General features: G+C 34.7%; 2 protein-coding genes across 7 annotated transcripts in view; both read left to right on the top strand.

Annotated features, from left to right (window-relative positions):
• The window catches only part of LOC120635628 (putative zinc finger protein 66), a 31,631-nt gene extending 28,075 nt beyond the window's left edge, over window positions 1-3,556 (top strand). For both annotated transcript variants that reach the window (XM_039906658.1, XM_039906657.1), the window contains exon 15: window positions 1,371-3,556. In XM_039906658.1, coding sequence (XP_039762592.1) covers window positions 1,371-1,571 — 201 coding nt within the window. In that variant the 3' untranslated portion in view covers window positions 1,572-3,556. The remainder of the gene's footprint in view (window positions 1-1,370) is intronic.
• Window positions 3,557-4,579: 1,023 nt separating this feature from the next.
• LOC120635629 (zinc finger protein 62 homolog) lies at window positions 4,580-19,125 on the top strand. 5 transcript variants are annotated; one of them, XM_039906659.1, is made up of 12 exons: window positions 4,724-4,844; window positions 5,699-5,903; window positions 6,270-6,359; window positions 7,436-7,576; window positions 9,057-9,848; window positions 10,930-11,060; window positions 11,669-11,743; window positions 13,129-13,267; window positions 13,870-13,970; window positions 15,559-15,679; window positions 17,580-17,780; window positions 18,194-19,125. In XM_039906659.1, the coding sequence occupies exons 1-12, from the start codon at window positions 4,756-4,758 to the stop codon at window positions 18,392-18,394; spliced, it is 2,286 nt and encodes a 761-aa protein (XP_039762593.1). In that variant the 5' UTR covers window positions 4,724-4,755; the 3' UTR covers window positions 18,395-19,125. The 5 variants fall into 5 exon arrangements, with proteins under 5 accessions (XP_039762597.1, XP_039762593.1, XP_039762594.1 ...); XM_039906660.1 differs by lacking the exon at window positions 6,270-6,359; XM_039906663.1 differs by lacking the exons at window positions 5,699-5,903; window positions 6,270-6,359 and having other exon boundaries at window positions 4,580-4,844.
• The last annotated feature ends 1,528 nt before the right edge of the window (window positions 19,126-20,653 follow it).

The raw sequence follows: 20,653 nt of genomic DNA, 5'->3' as shown, positions 1-20,653 counted from the left end.
TTATCGCTTAGTAGCGATCTCTTCCAGGCAACCTTAGGATTAGGAAAACCAAGGGAAACCGATTGGTGGGGTGTATTATTATTGTATACATACTTACGAACAATTACACACTAATACATATCAAGATAACACACATAAAATACTAATAATAATAAAAAATAATAAACATATATATACTAAAAATACTTAAATATGAGTAAGACTTAATCACTGTCGTCTTTACTGCCTTCTGTTGTCTTTTTTTATAACTCGTACTGGAGATTTTTTTTATTTTATATCATCTGCATACCCTGTGCATACCCTCTATGCACGCCAGTGCACACAAGTATACCACATCACAGTGGCGTGCACTGAGCTATTTACCAGGGTATGCATACAGCAGGTAGATTGCATCAAATGGCAAAGAATCGTCAAGTTGGGGAATTGATTGGGATGGAGATGTCTCTTAAAAAGTTCAAAGTTTTTATTAAAAGTAAGCTTATAGAAAAGTCCTATTATAGTAGAAAGGACTACGTTATCGATAGAAATCTTGGGTGTGAATTATTACTCTAACCAGGTTGCTCTTCTAATAATTTAAAATGACATTGTGAGATGGTGATAACAAAAAAAAAACACCCGGCTAAGTTTGTTGTGGGCTTCTTCTTAGAACAGGACGCGTTTGGAACCCTCGTAGCTTTAGTTTTAAGTTTACGAACGTGGTTATCGCCATCATCTCACTACCGTGTAATTCTTATGTACGCATCAAAAGTGCCACCTATGGGCCTACTTGAATAAAGATATTTTTGACTTTGACTTCGAGTTATATATCAATATTAGGGTAGGCAGTGCTTTTGTGCATGTATGAAGTGAACGCAACAGCCTCATCATATACATAAGTATATCTCATGTTTAGACAACCTATTGGCGCAGTGGGCAGCGACCCTGCTTTCTGAGTCCAAGGCCGTGGGTTCGATTCCCACAGCTTTTTTGGGAATAGTTGGCGATGTGTGTAACGCTGTAGTATATTTATTAATTTATTTTTCCATACAAACTAATTCAAAACATTCGAAGTGTTTACTTATGACAACCCTATTGAAGATAAAAGACAGACACGCGCATAGTACCTACGCCATTTGACGCGTACCTAATAAAGAGACGGGAGTCACATGATTTTTATTTCGCATGTGATGTTAGGGCTGTATCTGATTTATTTCAGTAAAAACTATGGCACTCAAAAACGATTAGCGTTTCGGTTCAGCCAATCCGCCAATCAGCCTGTCGCGAGATGTAATATTTCTTTTTTAATTTGCACGTCATATAGATACGCATGTCTTCTCAACTTCGATAATATAAAGTAAAGTTTTCAATTAAATTATATTTCTATTTTGCAGTCGCACAAAGAAGCGAGGCCCTACTATAAGTGTGATGTTTGCGACAAAAACTTTGCAAGCCTGCAGGGAAGAAACGAGCATATACTGCACGTGCATAGTAACGTGCCCCGGCCGAAGAGAAACCGCGTTCCTAGACCTAGCCCCAAGGTCACGCAACATGCTAGACACACTACAGACACAAGTGACTCTCAGGACTCTTAAGGACAGCAGACACAAAGGAGATTCAGTGAGACTAAGTGCAAAGCAGATACTAGAAATAGTTCATAAAAGTTGGATTTTTCCTCGCTCAATGGCACGTGAGACACACTACAAACACAAGTGACTCGCAGGATTCGTAAGACAGCAGACACAAATGAGACTTAATTAGACTAGTGCAAAGCAGATACTAGAAATAGTTGATAAAAGTTGAAGTTTTACTCGCTCAATGGCAAGTGAGACACACTACAGGCACAAGTGACTCGCAGTACTCGTAATACAGCAGACACAAATGAGACTTAATTAGACTAGTGCAAAGCAGATACTAGAAATAGTTGATTAAAGTTGAAGTTTTACTCGCGCAATGGCAAGTGAGACACACTACAGGCACAAGTGACTCGCAGTACTCGTAATACAGCAGACACAAATGAGACTAAATTAGACTAGTGCAAAACAGATACTAGAAATTGTTCATAAAAGCTGTAGTTTTCGATTTTAGGTACCTGTGTCCATAGGAGAAACGAAGACTAATGCCTCAGCATTAGTCTTCGTTTCCGAAGAATCCGAAAGAAACCGCCTTTCGAGAACAAGTCCAAAGATCTAGAGATCATAATTATAGACACAACCAGACATAAAAACTCTACAGAACAAACTTAATTAGAAACAACAAAGTTTCCAGTTCGGCAATTACAGAGCTGAAGATTGTATGAAAACTATAGTTTTTTATTCGACATATAATCTGTGTCTAAAATAGAAGAAAACATAGTTTGACACGTGCACCGTTACGTGCTCCGGCCTAAGTGATACTGAGTTCGGAGATCTCACCCAAAGGTCACATACTATGTAAGGCAAACCACAGACACAAGTGACTTGCGACTCGTGTCAGGTAGACGCAAATTAGTGCAGATTATTGTTGGAAAATCTTATTTTCATTTGAGGTATAATCTGTATGCAAGAAAAAAATCAATATGTGTAAATTATGGTGTTCCAACTGAATAGAGACGCTTGATGTGACCACACTAAAGACACTGTAGACAAATTTAGACACCAGTTTGCATTGAGACAAGACAAGACAAGAGACACACTAAGAGAGACAAAATGATGCCTTCGCGTGTTAAGTTACTCTAAGGAAGCTTTTAAATGAAATATCTGATCAAAAGGAGGAACATGATAAACGTGCAATGTTAATACTTCCAGGCTCAAGACAAACCTCAAGCCAAATCAAGGCCCAGGGCAAAGACAACACATGAGAAACTATAGACACCAGTGAGCCCGCAAGAGTCTTAAGTCTCGACTCAGTGATACACAAATGTGTCCTCAGTGAGACACAAATTAGTGTTTAGTGTGACTAAACTTCAACTAATGAGATGCTTAAGCTGATAATATTTAAGAATTGGTACTTAATAGTGTACTTATATTACAAAAATAATTTTAAAGCTATTTCAAAATAAAATATGCATATATTTAAAAAAACCAGGTCATTATTTTGTGTCTTGCTTTGAAAGTCATTTTTTTTAAATAATAATTTTTTGCCTTTTTATGCACATGTTACAAAGATATCTATTAAGACTTGTTGAGCCACATTCGCATCAGGAATTCTTAATAATTCATATATTTGAAGGTAATCAAAGCAGTACTTTAATAATGCTAAAACAAAACAAAACTCTTTTACTTTAGATAATCCCAATGGGTTAGGTCACTACAAACAGACAGACTAAACGTTTCAAAAGTGCTTTGATAGGCCTACTTGATATAAATGAATTCAGATTTTTTTAATTTAGATAAGAATGAAGATAGAAACATACATTACCATTTCTGTTGTGAACATACCTCTGAACAAAATCAAATTCAAAGACTAATAATAGTGCTATCTGTTTCAGTACTTTATTTGTGAAAAAGTAACCCTAACTAAACTTTGTGTTTGAAGATTATCTTATATACGTTTGGATATAAAACAGAAGATGCTTGTTAAATATATACAAATTAATAAAATAAAATAAAACTAGTTTTATTTTTACTTTCCATAGACTACTGTTCAGTTTGTATAGTTTATATAACTATAATTCAATGATAATACACCTTTAACTGACGAATAAATGCCTAATCATCGCAGGAGAAATAGATTTATTTATTTATTTAAGTTAAGTAAGTTTAAGCTCAAACGAACAAAAAATTCTACGGAAATTGGTTTTTTTTAATATAATTTTGTTTCATTTTACGCAAAAATTGGCAACCCTAATCGGTTGTCAAATGACAAATCCGTGTGCTACAGTTGCTTCTTGATCTGAGGTGTGGTATATGACTTTACTCTATGGTGTGAAAGGGAAGTACCAAAAAATATCGATTTCTATATATCGAGAAAAAATACATTAATATTGTACCGGTGACATTTTCTAAATTTTTTTTTGTGTTTCCTGAAGTCTAGACAGCAAAAAATTAAAATTCAATAACCCAGAGCTGCATATTATATGAAGAGATGGCTAAAATACATTTCCCTTGTACTTTAAAATCTAATGCTGATGCAGCATATTAAAAGAAAATATTTTTTCCGTTTTTCATTATATGTATAATGTATATTGATGCTTCTAAAATTCACCGAATGGCCAGGTTGGAGTTGGAGCTTTACGTTCAATATAATATTATCCAGAAAATTAAACTTCCGCCTGAATCATCAGCATGTACTGGAGAATGCCTTGGTTTGTTTAAACTAGTTGAATATTTTCCTCATAAATAAAACAAGAAGAATATATTCCTTTTCTTTTAAAGAATATATTTTTCCTGACACTAAGTATCTTACAAAATTCCGTATCCTTTTTAAAATTTAGTTTTATAGTAAAAAGTTTCCTCGTTAAACAAATATATTTATATATAAATAACACTTGACCACAGTATAATATAACTCCAAGAAGCACTTGCCAATAAACCAAAGAGAAAGATTAAACACAGGGTTGCCAAAAATCAAAACGTCAAACTTTGTTGTTGATTTTTAAGTTTTTGAGGTAGATTGTTGGATTTAATTTGTTATTTAAAGTTTGTTATTATACTTACCAACATTGATATCATTTGTTACGATCGCTCACTACAGTATAATTTAGTAAGCACTGATTCCATCGATTTTAAATACTTATGAACTACGAATAACTTGAGTTATTTCAACATTAAAGCGCTATAAATAATCATTAGAAATAAAATGAAATGCTGTATGCCTTTCTGCGAGCAGTCAAGAGAAAATCTTGTCTCAGACACTTGCTCCGAAATGGGAAAAGTTACTTTTCACTTGTAAGTATTTATATTAACAAAATTTTGTATAACCCATTACCGGCCCAAAGCCGTGATAGCTCAGTGGGTAGGACTTTGATATCACTTTCGGGGTCCGAGTTCGCATCCCACCACGCACCTCTAACTTTTCTTAGTTATGTGCGTTTTAATAAATTCAAATATCATTTATTTCAACGGCCGATTGGCGCAGTCTGCAGCGACCCTGCTTTCTGAGTCCAAGGCCGTGGGTTCGATTCCCACAACCGGAAAAAGTTTTTTCGTTGAGCATGAATGTTTTTCAGTGTCTGGGTGTTTATATGTATATTCTAAGTATTTATGTATATCCCTACTAATATTATAAATGTCAATGTAAGTTTGTTTGTTACGCATAAACTACTTAACCAATCCTCAAGAAACTTTGTATACATATTCTTGGAAGTGTTAGAAGTAACACAGGATACAGGGATAAAAAATCCCGACATTAAGCTTGGTTCCTTTGGGAGAGGGGATGAGTGTTTGACGATTTTACACCATAACTCTGACAAATTAGCACCCATTTAAATAATTATTTTTGTACAATAGAGGTTATAATATGTGTTTAATTTTGCCCAAACTCTGGTTGGAGATAGAGGTCAGCACTCCTCAGCGGACAGCAGCAAACCCCTCATTTAAGGCTTAGCGATACTGAATACTTTAATGTTTTTTAGCTCTACAACTAAATTGAATGCCACATCAAAAAACAAAATCAAACACAGACAAAGTCGCGGGGAACAGCTATTTAGATATAAATAAGGGTGCATTTTTCATACATTTTAGTCTTGTATGAGACTCTAAACAATGCAGTCGGGTGTCTTAGTCATTATGACATGTTTCAGATTGCCCCCTAAACTCAGGAATGCATGGCTGAAATATATTGGTATAAATGAAAGTGAGCTACCTGATGATGCACTGGTATGCTCGCAACATTTCCAAAAGGATGATTTTCATGTGACCAAACGTGGATCAATGAAGCTCAAAAAAAACTCAATACCTTCCGAGTTCAGACATAATTTAGGGAACTCTATGTCTTCAGACGTTCAGGTAATTTTATTTTAATTAACCATGTGAACACAATAATTATAAATTTCAATTAAATATAGGAAAAATTTAATTATTTTATAAATAGGTTTATTTTATTTTTTTATGGTTTACATAAAATTTCATATTTTTAATTTTATCTGGGTAAGCATTTAGCAGTAAGATGGCATAAAATGGAAAGTCCATATTATATAACCATATATATCAAAATGTAGGGTAGCACACCCCTGAAACAAATTAGAGAGTTTAGTATGACTACAATACCCCAGGTCAGCCCGTTGCCATCTTAAACTGTGTAATCAACCACAAGGCGAGATTGCAGTGTAGGGCTAACTTTTAGTGTAGTAAAACATAAAAATAAATTCACAGGTCTGCATGATATGCTTAGACACTGCAAGTAAACTGTGTCCATTCACCAAGTACTTAATGAAGGCTTATAGTAATATAACTGGACTATCGGTAAGTTAACATACCATGTGTAGCAGAATTACAAGACATTGCCCATTTTCTTAGGAGCTTTCGGCCCCTAATGACATCATGTTATTCAGACACTCTATTTTTGAAGTCGTTTTTATTTTTAAATAATATAGTAATTATTATTGCATTATTTTTTAAGGAAAAATTATATTTGAATCATTGAAGCTTTCTTTGATTAGAAAAAAGGTTAGGTTAGGTTAGTTAATAAACAATTGATTGAAATACAGCTCCGTTATCACTTGCTGCAAACTCTTCCTGGCAGAGCCTCACTCCGAGGCACGCCAACATGCCCGCGTTACGCTGTTAAAAACCATTGCCTAATGATTTTATTAGAAATCGATTCAAAAATTGCGATACTTTTTGACTAATTAAAATGATTACTTACATTTATTCGAACTTCAAAACAATAATAAAATATCTAACTACTTGGTTGAACGAATCACGTGAAATCGATAACTGCTTGGATAGTTGCATCCTAAACTAACCTTTTTCTAATCAAAGAAAGCTTCAACCGATACCCTTACATTTAGCAGTAATATGGCATAAAATGGAAAGTCCATATTATATAACCATATATATCAAAATGTACCCCTGAAACAAATTAGAGAGTTTAATATGACTGCAATACCCCAGGTCAGCCTGTTGCCATCTTAAATTTTATAATCAATTACATTATTATAATTAAGCTGCACACAATCCGATAAAATAAAAACTTTTACAACATGATTCCTAAGGTAATTCTGGACCTACTAATGTATACAATTACAAATTGTGTAAAAACAAGATTTCTTAGCTTCGCTCTCATCTGCCGCAAAATAAATTGCAAATTATTGTAAATGTGTATTTTGGAAAAAAGCAACTACTGAGTTTCTCGACAACTCTTCTCGGTAGAATCCGCTTTCTGAACCGGTGGTAGAATCACTGCAAACATACATACTTGACGTTTCAAAAGTGCATATAAAGTTGTCCTACTTGAAATAAATGTATTTTGAGATTTGATTTTTTTTTTTTTAATAGCTTGACAATGATGGATGGATATCTGTATGTTTTCATTTCAGAATAGCCGCATTAGCGAATTTAATATTGAACCAAAATTATGCACTGAATGTGTTAAGAAATTGAGACTTTGTAATAAATTTAGAGACAAATGCTTGAGTTCCCATGACTTAATATCACAAGTATACAAACAGTATGGAATGGTGAGTGAGGTGATTCATTATTAAAACTTTTTTTTAGCGGTTACTAACAATTTGAACTATATATTTCGTATATTTTATGTAGTTCTTCTAATAATTTTAAATGACAATGTGAGATGGTGATAACAAAAAAACATCCGGATAAATTTGTTGTGGGCTTTTTCTTAGACCAGGACGCGTTTGGAACCCTCGTAGCTTTAGTTTTAAGTTTACGAATATGGCTATCGCCATCATCTCACTACCGTGTAATTCTCATGTAATGTACGCATCAAAAGTGCCACCTATGGGCCTACTTGAATAAAGATATTTTTGACTTTTGACTTTATATATATTATGAAAATAACCTTAATTTGCCGTTTTACGTTCAGCCATTGAGGATTGAGTAACAAACATTCACACTTTCACATTTATAATATTAGGAGGATAGTAGGATATGGTAGGATTATGAAATAGGTAAGAAAAAATCGGTTTTAAGCTAATATAATATACATCTGTATGGTGTCATTTATAATTTTATAAATGGGAATAATTGTAGGATATTAATATCTTAACAATTATTCATTGTAATGTCAACATCTCCTGATGATGCTCCGGTATCGAAGCGAAACGTGTGAAGAGGGCACATTCCCTATAGATTGCCAACAGTGGCACCATCCTCAGGAGATATTGACTTTGCAATGAGTAATTGTTAAGATCTTAAATGAAATTATAAATTACACCATACAGATTCTCCTGCTTTTCGCGGAGTATAGCAAAGATAAGCTTAATTTTCATAATATATGCTTTTGGAGTAGAGACTTTGGATCCGTGGAGTTCGGAGGCACGAGCTCTTTTCAAAGAATTATCGAAAAGGGTTATCGAGTCTACCGGTGATCCTAGAGCGGGCAGTTACCTTGGCCAACGAGTTAGTTTGGCCATCCAAAGGGGCAATGCTGCCAGCATGTTAGGAACTGCGAAATCTGAAACATTGGCTTCTTCAAAATTGTTTTTATGACGTAGACGACCTTTATAAATATGATGCTAAGACCTCAATTACATGATATCATAAATTATTAATTATCAATTATTGTGACAATAAATCCTAATTCTATAATTATTGTAAATCGAAATTATTCTTATGTTTTAAGTTGACATATTTTAATATTTAAATCAATTGTAATAATAATTTTAATTTGGATATAAAATTTAAATTGAGTAAAGAAATAAAAATAATTTCGACAAATTTTATTGCAATTCCCGGCGGGGCGTCATGTCTCTCATGTATGTGCATGTAGCAATTTATAAACAATAAACTCTCTGCGGTGGTTTCGAAGAAGTTTTAGATTTTATTTAGTTTTACAGTTTTACGTATATTTTAGGTTATATTTATAAAACAAATATTTTAAAGAATAAATAAACCAATTAATAATATATCATGGAATTCTGCAAAGTAACGCCTGCTTCTATCCAATATACTCGTATAATCTATATTTGTGTTTTTCAGTTAACATTAGAAAATATAGCGAACGGAGCGCAACTAAAATCGAATAAAGCGAAAAACTCAGTCAGTGCACTGCATTTTAAAAACAACTTAGAAGAAGCCCAAAATGTAGTAACACAAAGCGCACATAATTCTGAACAATGTGCTAAATTAAGAAATGAAATAAACAGAGATATTATTATAGATCCCAAAGATATTGTTAATGAAGTAGGCTGTGATTTAAATGATAGTACCAAAGATGCACAGACTATAAATATTTTAAATAAAGACAACAGCAACACTGATGTGATATGTTTAAATGATGACATAGATCACGATATGGATTTTATAAATGAAAATGATAATTGTGTATCCATTTTCAATGAAAACATCCCAAAAGAAGATAAAATTAAGAATAATATTAACTCTGTCACGATTAATAACAAAAGCAGTAAAGCTACACCGAAAGTACATATTTTAGATAGCGAAAATACATTTAATAAAACTAAGGTTAAACTAAAAAATGATACTAAACTTATAAAACGCAGACAATTGCACGGTAAATTAAGTAAATCAAATAAAAAGCATTCTTCTGATGATATGAAAAATATGGAGAATGTTGCTAAATCTAAAACAGAGTATTTTGAATTGAAACTGTTCACAGTAAATGTTCTGAGTTACGAGGAACAATTGGCTGAAGTGCAGAAGAGAAAGGACACAGACAGTTACAAAAGATCTCGTTACAAATGCACCGTTTGCTTCAAGGGGTACTGGTTGAGTAATTCTTACAATCAGCATATGGAAAAACATACTAATGTAAGTATAGGAAACCAACAACATTATCCTATGAACCGATTACGGGTCTCATCCCACGATGAGAACGGGTTAAGGTTAGTCCACCACGATGACCCAGTTTGGATTGGCGGTGTTGTATATAGTCAAGTGTATATATAAGAAGAATCAATGTAGAGTAGGTACTTTTTAACTTTGTTGTTGAAATTTCAGTGAATATTGTATGAGAAAGCCAGTTCGAGTCAAGCTACCTAGCTAATACATATTGTTATTACGAACTATTAGTTTCATTTATGTTCTTAAAAATATTAGGTAGACTCAACACACCTTTGAGAATATTATGGAGAACTCTCTCTCACGATAAATATAAATAAATCATAAATAATAATAATATAGTGAGGTTAGTGGAGGGTTTTTTTTTCTTATAAATTTTTAATAGTGTTTTTTGTTTTTGTAAGCTAAGAATTAAAAAAAAAATGAAAATCAATGAATGATAGAAATTAAAATATTAAAGTGATATTTTAATTACTTAAAACGCACGTAACTAAGAAAAGTTATAGGTGCGTGCTGAGATTCGAACTGGGCCTCCCGAAAGTGAAGTACCAGAAGACTGCGTTTACCAGTGCGGGGCTGCCATTCCAGCACCTTGGGACCCCAACTTCCATCCCTCTTCCGAACTATGTGCCCTGCCCATTGCCACTTCAGCTTCGCGTCTCGTTGATCTATGTCGGTGACTCTGGTTCTTCTACGGATCTCCACATTTCTGATTTTATCACGTAGAGATACTCCGAGCATAGCTCTCTCCATCGCCCGCTGAGTGACTCTGAGCCTTCTTATGAGGCCCATAGTTAGCGGCCATGTTTCAAAGCCACAGGTCATCACTGGCAACACTCACTGTTCGAAGACTTTTGTCTTCAGGCACTGAGGGATTTTTGACGAAAAGATGTCACGAAGCATCCCGAACGCAGCCCATACGAGTTGTTTAATTCTTATTTGATCATTATTATTACTATTAAAAACCCTTCACCTTTGCCCGGCAATGGATCGGCAATGGGTTTTAATTATGACGATACATCTTACGTCTTTTTAATATTTATTGTTTTAGAAAAACGGTCACTTAGTATGTGCGGTATGCGGGTTCCACATGAAGACTCGTTGCCGTCTCGTCACACATATAAAAAAGAACCACGACCTGCGATTTAGTTGTAAAAACTGTCCGTTTACTACAAACAATAAGTAAGTATTCATGGTGATGGGACATGGACGCCTTAGAAAGTACAGAAGGAGCGGCGAGGCGCTCCTTCTGTACTTAAAAAAAAGTTTAAAGACTTAGTCTGTCTGGACTTAAAAAAAAATATTTTCACGACAGTCTTTGTGTAGCAATGTCTAAAAAAAAATGTTTTTTTGAAAGGCCTTAAAAGACTTGAATGGCCGTAAAAATATATAAAAAAACAATAATTAAAAAAAACACGCTTGGTATCAAAATCCAAACTTATTTCTACCTTTTAGTTTCGTTTATTTATAAAAGCTTGATTTTTTAGTTTTTCTTGAGCTATTATTTTTATAAGAGCAAAATTAATCGAAAAACCAATTCAATACCATCAAACTTTTTAATATTAGAGAAATCGGCTATTAAATATACATTGAAGAAAATAAAATTCACATCATGCCTTATCGACTAAAGAAAATACTTATACAAATCAACAATAATCTTATTTTGCTAATTGAAAAAAATCCTTTGATATTTTAAGTTTCCCTAACTATTATTAAACATAGAAACCTGACATTGGCTCATCTGTGTAAAGCCAAAAGAAAAAAAAGAAGACCCTCTACAATTGTTACAGATCTCAGGCCCAAGATCATGAGCAATGGCATAATGGACGAAAGTTCTGTTGTCCACATTGCGAAGCAGAGTTCACGTGAGTAGCATAAAAAGTAATATTTGAAATTCATTTCTATCAAGTAGTGGTAGGCGTTACTTTGCGGAATTCCATGATATATTATGAAAGAAATTCACTTATTTCAAGCAGAAAATTGAAGCAGGCGTTACTTTGTGGAATTCCATGATATATCATGAAAGACATTCACTTGTTTCAAGTAGAGGATAGAAGCAGGCGTTACTTCGCGGAATTCTATGATATATTATGAAAGAAATTAACTTATTTTAAGTAGAGGATAGAAGCATGCGTTACTTTGCGGAATTCCATGATATATTATGAAAGACATTCACTTATTTCAAGTAGAGGATAGAAGCAGGCGTTACTTCGCGGAATTCTATGATATATTATGAAAGAAATTAACTTATTTTAAGTAGAGGATAGAAGCATGCGTTACTTTGCGGAATTCCATGATATATTATGAAAGACATTCACTTATTTCAAGTAGAGGATAGAAGCAGGCGTTACTTTGCGGAATTCTATGATATATTATGAAAGAAATTAACTTATTTCAAGTAGAGGATAGAAGCATGCGTTACTTTGCGGAATTCCATGATATATTATGAAAGTAATTCACTTATTTCAAGTAGAGGTTAGAAGCAGGCGTTACTTTGCGGAATTCCATGATATATTATGAAAGAAATTCACTTATTTCAAGTAGAAGATAGAAGCAGGCGTTACTTTGTGGAATTCCATGATATATTATGTAAGAAATTAACTTATTACAAGTAGAGGATAGAAGCAGGCGTTACTTTGCGGAATTCCATGATATATTATAAAAATGAAGCTATATTATTAATCTATACTTATAATAGTAATATATATAAGTGTAACAGCGAAGCCGAAGTGGCAATGGGCGGGGCATATAGCTTGGAGATCCGATGGACGTCGGGGTCCTAAGGTGCTAGAATGGCGACTTATTTTAAAATTGTATACAATTAATTTCCTGTAAATGATTTGCTTATTTTGTGTACTGTAATGTATTGTAATCCAAGTTTATTTTTGCTTCTAACCTATCCTTCCTTCATATATTTCCATAAGCTATATACCTGTATATTAAAGACTGGCATACTAACTGGCTGGTAATAAATAAATAAATAAATAAATATACTACGACAATACACACATCGCCATCTAGCCCCACGTTAAGCGTAGCCTGTGTTATGGGTACTAAGATGGCTGATAAATATTTTTTGTAAATATAATACACATAAATACTCATAATATACAGATAAACACCCAGATACTGAAAAACATTCATGTTCATCACACGTTTTCCACACTCAGAAAGCAGGGTCGCTGACCACTGCGCCAACCGGCTGTCAAAATAACAATGGTAATGAAACTTAGTGATAATATAATTGCAGAAAACGCTCTTCGTGTTTATCTCACGTGCGTATAAAGCACCCCTCCGACTGTGTGTGTACTCTCTGCGGTTACTCGTTCATCGGCGAGAGGGGACTGAAGTTGCATATCCGCATTAAACATCGCACCGACAATAAACAGGTGACTTTAAGGGTAACATATTGTGTTATACAACGTGTAACGGAATTACGCAAAAGTATAACTCATAAGGAATCACACAGTAAAAATATGAAATCAAAAAAAGCATATTTATTTATTACATTGTAAGTGATTACTTTTGAAAACCCTATTGAAGATAAAAGATTGACACGCGCTTATGCCTACTCTACGCGACAGTAAAAACTACTCCAGAACTATTAGGTTTTCGGTTTCACAGAGAGAGACGTGAAGAGAAGTTGCAGAGACGGTACATAATGTACCTGTACACCTGTACTATTTGCGATTTCATTTCCTCCAGTTGGGGGGGGTGGTCTTTGCCGGAAGGGGCACGCAAGGGGGGAGGGGGGCTTTGCCGGAGGGGCCAGACAAGGAGGGGGGGGGCTTTGCCGGAGTTGGCAGGCAAGCAGGAGCGGGGGGGGGGCGGTCTTTACCGGAGGGACAGAGGACGCTGCTGCCCGCTCTCTGATATATTCCTTAAGTCGCCTCGTACGACACCTGAGGGGAGAAGAGGGCGGTGACAACTGTAATCTAAACAGCCGTCTCCGTACTTTAACTTCAGTATGTGAGGGTAGACATATTTTCAGAACCCATCCGGTCCGCTATGCAAGGAGTGCGATATCCGCTTCGCGTCTGTCACCGCGTACGAACTGCACTTGATGGTGTCGCCCAAACACAATGCTGAAAAGTAAGTAATTTTTTTTTTGCTGTTACTAGAAAAATACAATTGAATTTTGAAACCCCTTTATTATTTATTTAAATCCGTCCGTAAATATCTGTTCCGGTCGTAATGTGTCGCCCAAACACAATGCTGAAAAGTAAGCAATTTTTTTGTTTTTGCAATCTTACCATAAAAATACAACTGAATTGGTAACCCCTTTTTTATTTATTTATTAAAAATCTGTTCCGGTCATAATCTGTTATTTTGCAAAAAATCGATAAAAAATAACTATTTTATTAATTAAAATTTATGACAATTCAGTTTAATTTGCTATACTCCGCGAAATGCAGGAGAATCTGTATGGTGTAATTTATAATTTCTTCAATCCTTATACTCCACACCAAACAGATCTTCGGCAATGTACCCTCTACGCACGTGTTACCCACAGGAGATGATGACTTTACAATGAACAATTGTAAACACCATACAGATTCTCCTGCTGTTCGCAGAGTATAGCAAATTAAGCTTAATTTTCATAATATATCATGGATTTCCGCAAAGTAACGCCTGCTTCTTTCCTATATTTAATTAAAATTTGCCAAACATACTTATTACATTATTTATTTTATATATTTTGTTTCATATTTAATCTATTATATTATATTTAAGTAAATATTATTTTTATATATTATGTTTATAATTGTAGTTACTTATTTATTTATTTGTCCTTAGTTACAAATATTTTTTTTTTATATATTATATGTACATATTTAAGTAATGAAATATTTATTTTATAGGTAATTATTAAATTGTATACGTTGTTTCGTTATTTTTTTCTTTTTGTTCTATGTACTTTTTGCGGTGCGCAATAAAAGTATATGCATTCATTCATATTACATTTTTTATTAAAAACGAAATAAAATTTAATTTAAACTTTAAAAATTTATTTGAAATCACCACAACTTAGCTCTGTTTAGTACGATATATTCAATCATATAGCTTGGCGGTACGTCGCCACGGCCTGTATCGCCCACGCCAATCAGGTTTACCGTCGAAGCTGTGATAGTGAACTGGGTAAGTAATTAAAAAATCACATGCTTCAACGGCGAAGGAAAACATCGTGAGGAAACCTGAATGCCCGAGAGTTCTACATAACGTTCTCAAAGGTGTGTGGAATCCACCAATCCGGGCTTTAACCCCCTTCTTATGTAGCGGGTCGATATGACCACGACGACGACGACGACGACGACGACTACGACGACGACGACGACGACGACGACGACGACTACGACGACGACGACGACGACGACGACAGCTGTGAACATATGACACATGAAAACAATTAATAAACGACTAAGACACCGGGAGCTATCTTCTCTTCTTTTATTAAACTGATTTCATGACTCGATGTCATGAAATCAGTTTAATAAAATATCTGGCAAATATGAATTTATAATTACATAAAGTTTAATTATTTACCCACCTTATAAATTAACTGGTAGAGTCACTACACACATGCATACTGGACGTTTCCAAAGTGCTTATAAAGTAGTTCTACTTGAAATAAATGAATTTTGTTTTTGAATTTTAACTGTAACACAATGTTTTGTCACAGTAAACTCAAAAGAAACGAACCTCAACAAAATATCGAGCGACGTCCGTTGTACCCGAACCGCAAGAAAGAAGACGACGGTGGTGCTGCGACACTATGTGAACTGTGCGGGAAGTCATTTAAGGTGAGAAACAAGAATTACTATTGGAAAGGGGGATATATATATATATAATATATAAGAATAGCCTTTTTGTAGAAAGGCTATTCCCACAACTGGATCATGTTTGTGTGATGAACATGAATGTTTGAATGTCTGGGTGTTTATCTGTATATTATGAGTATTTATGTATATTATTCATAAAAATATTCACTAGTCATCTTAGTACCCATAACACAAGCTACGCTTACTTTGGGGCTAGATGGCGATGTGTGTATTGTTGTAGTATATTTATTTATTTATTTATATTTTAGTGTAGGGCTGTTTTGAAAGAGTTTTATGTGGAGCGATTTGGAAAGGGGCTAGATACATTTTATGACTGCGGGGAAGGGTGGGGATATTTAGCAATAGGATCGATATAATAGCAAAAGGTTATGGGGGGGGGGGAGAGGAGGGGCTATTTGGAAATAGGGTAGATAATTTTTAGGTAAGGTTTAAAGACATTTATTCCCATAAATTAAGTCACTTACTTAGGAAACCTAATTTTCTATAATAAATTAATACACTTCGCCATTAGACTAAACTAAATTCAATTTTACTATTATCTGCTCTATTTTTACGAATACTATTCGATTTAGAGGAATGTTTCTAATTGTTTTTTTTAAATGAATAAAAAAAGACTTCTCTGTTTGATGGATATTTCTTTATTTATTTATTTAGCAAAAACACACCCCGTGAGGACTTTACATTTGCCAAATTCAAAAAGAATCCATCAATTACAAATAATTACAAAATCAATATAAATAGCTATATAAAATTAACCATTACAGAGTAACAAAAATAATATTATTAACACAATTACATTAAACCTACTTTCTAGAAGCTGTTATAAGCACCATTGTGACCAAATAATAATAACGGTTAAAGTTTAGGTATGATAATTAAACTTTATAAAACTATTCAAACCTATTAAGTCGGCAGGTACTATAATAAACATTATAATAGGATAAATTAAAAGAACCTGCTTTAAATAAAGCGAAAGTAAAGTATTAGTGTGAAAAATGTTTACCTAGTAGGTAACTAAAATAAATCTCACGGTACAAAGTAAATAAATAACTCTTAAATATGTGCACTGTATTTTATTTATGTGAGCCTAACCCAATATTTCTAACAATATACAACTGATATAATAACAATAACCAAAAATTTAAAAATAATAAAAACAACATCCAAATTAGATTACCCACTTTTTAATAACATTTTTTTTTTTATTATTTATGCTAACATTAATAATTCACATTATTTTTGTCGAAGCGGTGATAGCCAGGGTAGGATATCCCGTCTTCATTTTCGGGGTGCCGAGTTCGAATCCCAGCGCGCACCTCTAACTTTTCCTAGTTATGTGCGTTTTAAGTATTAAAATATCACTTGCTTCAACGGTGAAGGAAAACATCGCGAGGAAACCTGCATGCCTGAGTGTTCTCCATAATCTTCTCAAAGGTGTGTGGAGTCCACCAACCCGCACTGGGCCAGCGTAGTGGACTACGGCCTTAACCCCTTTTCATTGTGGGAGAAGACCCGTGCGCTGTAGAGGACATGATGACTCGATGGTCCCGATTGTGATGTACTCGGTTAAATATTTATATTTACCACTATTGTAATTTTCCAGTAATAAATAATATAAAGTGAAATATATTTAAAATATCTGACGGTGTGCTGTCGAAAATTGAACTTGACACCAGCACGTTTTCTTGTATTTAATGAGGTAACATTAATTGGAGGATGTGCGTATATTGTAATTTCCCAAGAATAAATAATATAAAGTGAAATATATTTAAAATATCTGACGGTGTGCTGTCAAAAATTGAACTTGACACCAGCACGTTTTCTGGTATTTAATGAGGTTAATGGGAGGATATGCGAATAGGGGCCGGCAAATCTACGCCAGCATATGTCAGTGCACACAGGCGAAAAGGGGTACAAGTGCGACATCTGCGACAAGGGATTCAAGCACAAACCGAGTCTCGCGCTGCACTCCGTGTGCCACGGCGCCAACCCCGCGCGCTACGAGTGCGGCGTGTGCGGCAAGAAGTTCACGTACAACTCCAACAGACAGCGCCACATGGCGGTGAGTGCCAGCGACAGAAGTCAAAGTCAAAGTCAAATATTTCTTTATTCAAAAAGGCACATATATGGCACTACTATGCGTACATTACATGTAAATTGACATAGGAGTGAGTTGATGGCGATAACTAAATTCGTCAACTTAAAACGAAAGCTACGAGGATTCCAAACGCGCCCTGCTCAAAGAAGAAGCCCATAACAAACTTAGCCGGTTGTTTTTTTTTTGTTGTCACCATCTCTCACATTGTCATTTAAAACTATTAAAGAAGCAACCTGGTTAGGCCTCGTAACCCTTTTAACCCACCGGTGACGCTGTTGGAACCCGTAAGGGTCACAGCTATTAACATTTCGAAACCACACATGTAAGATATCAATGCTAGGTATCCTTTTGGATGACTCGTTTTATTTTTCCAACAGATTCACCAAGACACAAGGCGACACTTCAAATGCGACGTCTGCGATAAAAAATTCGCAGCTGCCCAAAGTAGGAACGCTCACGTGTCCCACGTTCACAGCAACGTGCCCTGGCCCAAGAGGGTCCGGAGCTCGAGACCCAGGGCTCCAGGGACGCGGCGTGTGAGACGTACTGCAGACACAAGCGATTCGCTGGACTCGTGAGGCTGTGCGAAGCGCGAGTACAAGAACCAGAGCGCGTAGTGTGATATTTTCTACCTGCGTTAACTTATTCGTTGGCGTGAAAGCTAATTACGATTTGTATGATATCGTAGGAGCGCTAGTTACTTATAAAAATTTGTGTCACTTGATGCCGCTGTTCGTTTGATGATGCGATGCGTAAACTAATCGAGCGGTTCACAAATCCTAATTTGTGAACCGATCGATTAGTTATATTGGTGCTAATTTTATTGAATTTACTAAACTTAATGCAATCCAAATGCTGCAAATCCATAAGATTGCTACGGATGAATAAGATCTGTATTCACAAAACAGGCGCGGACGATGTGACTAAAGAAATCTCACTTATTCCCCCCAAAATACCAGAAGGGTACGCCCATATCACCAATTATAGGCAACTCATATAAACCTAATCTATCAAGTGACAGTTTACGAGTTAAAAATTACGCACCGCCCATTTGTTGTCGTAACTTTAGATGCAGTCATCATCTAAGAGTTGGTGAAATGTTTTTTTTCGTGGGATCCTATGAAGCGATTTTATTGACCTCTAATTTGAATTTACTAAATGTAATGCAATCAAAATGCTCCATAAAATGGCAAAACCTTTAGTGTCTTTAGGTTCAAAAAAAAGTTTTTAATCAAAGTGTACTCAATGGGATGCTGATAATAAGATCTGTATTGTCAAAGTTGCGTAAAGAATAAAGATTACTAGTTAATAAAAACTGCAGTTTTATTTTACACTTTCAGTTTCCGTTATGAGTAAATTTCAATCATAGATTCTCTAAAACCAGTCTATTTAAAAAAAAATGGAACATATTCTGGATTGTAAATAAAGTTTTTTTCGTATAAACTCCTTGCAAAAGTGCAGTTTAACATAAAAATGAGGACACCGGATAAACGCATCATCAGAGTAGCCCTCAATAATCATTTTATATCTGATAAAATGATTATTGAGGGCTACTGATAGTAAAGCTGAATAGCTTGTTTTTATTTGTCTGAACGCAGTTATTTCTGGAACTAACGAATTGATAAATCTTTTTAGTAGCCTAACTTTTGAGGTAGACAGGCAGGTGAGCCGTATGTTTGAGTATATTTTATTGGTTTCCGAAGAAAAATGGTATTGGAAACTAATAAGAAATTAAACGCGGACAAAGATACTTATCTGTAATACCTTCCATCCATGCTTCTACTCATAATTTATGCGGGAAAATTCCTTTTTTAATTAAAATCTGAGGCAACACTAGTTGTTACCATAGACAAAATCATAATACCTGATGCTGTCTATGGAGGGTAGAGGTAAGGAGAGTCATCTTATATGGGAGAAAAGTTGAAAAAGTGTCCAGTTGTTGCGCTAAATAACAGTTCAAAAATCCTCCACAATGGCGCTGGTGGATGCACAGGGTATGGTATGAATGTAGCAATCGTAGATGAATTGAAGTATGCCGAGTTAAAAAATTTAATGTCATTATCGACTAAAGTAGTTAATTATTGAGAATTTCAACAACTTACGTTGTACAAAATATTGTGGTAAATATAACCTTACTTCCTTGTATCTCCATACTTCCTTGTTTATTTTTCAAGCCTACTCTAACAATATTTATATTTGACGCTTCTTTTAAGAGTTACCCTGATGCAAATGTGGCGCCATCCTACTTTAATACATTTTGACGACACTTTTTCATATACACAGATGACTCTCCTTACCTCTACCCTCCATATCCATTATGGAGGGTAGAGGTAAGGAGAGTCATCTTATATGGGAGAAAAGTTGAAAAAGTGTCCAGTTGTTGCGCTAAATAACAGTTCAAAAATCCTCCACAATGGCGCTGGTGGATGCACAGGGTATGGTATGAATGTAGCAATCGTAGATGAATTGAAGTATGCCGAGTTAAAAAATTTAATGTCATTATCGACTAAAGTAGTTAATTATTGAGAATTTCAACAACTTACGTTGTACAAAATATTGTGGTAAATATAACCTTACTTCCTTGTATCTCCATACTTCCTTGTTTATTTTTCAAGCCTACTCTAACAATATTTATATTTGACGCTTCTTTTAAGAGTTACCCTGATGCAAATGTGGCGCCATCCTACTTTAATACATTTTGACGACACTTTTTCATATACACAGATGACTCTCCTTACCTCTACCCTCCATATCCATTATGGAGGGTAGAGGTAAGGAGAGTCATCTTATATGGGAGAAAAGTTGAAAAAGTGTCCAGTTGTTGCGCTAAATAACAG

Source organism: Pararge aegeria, chromosome 27 (genome assembly GCF_905163445.1).
Source record: "Pararge aegeria chromosome 27, ilParAegt1.1, whole genome shotgun sequence".
NCBI lineage: Eukaryota > Metazoa > Arthropoda > Insecta > Lepidoptera > Nymphalidae > Pararge > Pararge aegeria.
This window is presented reverse-complemented; position numbering and strand designations above follow the sequence as displayed.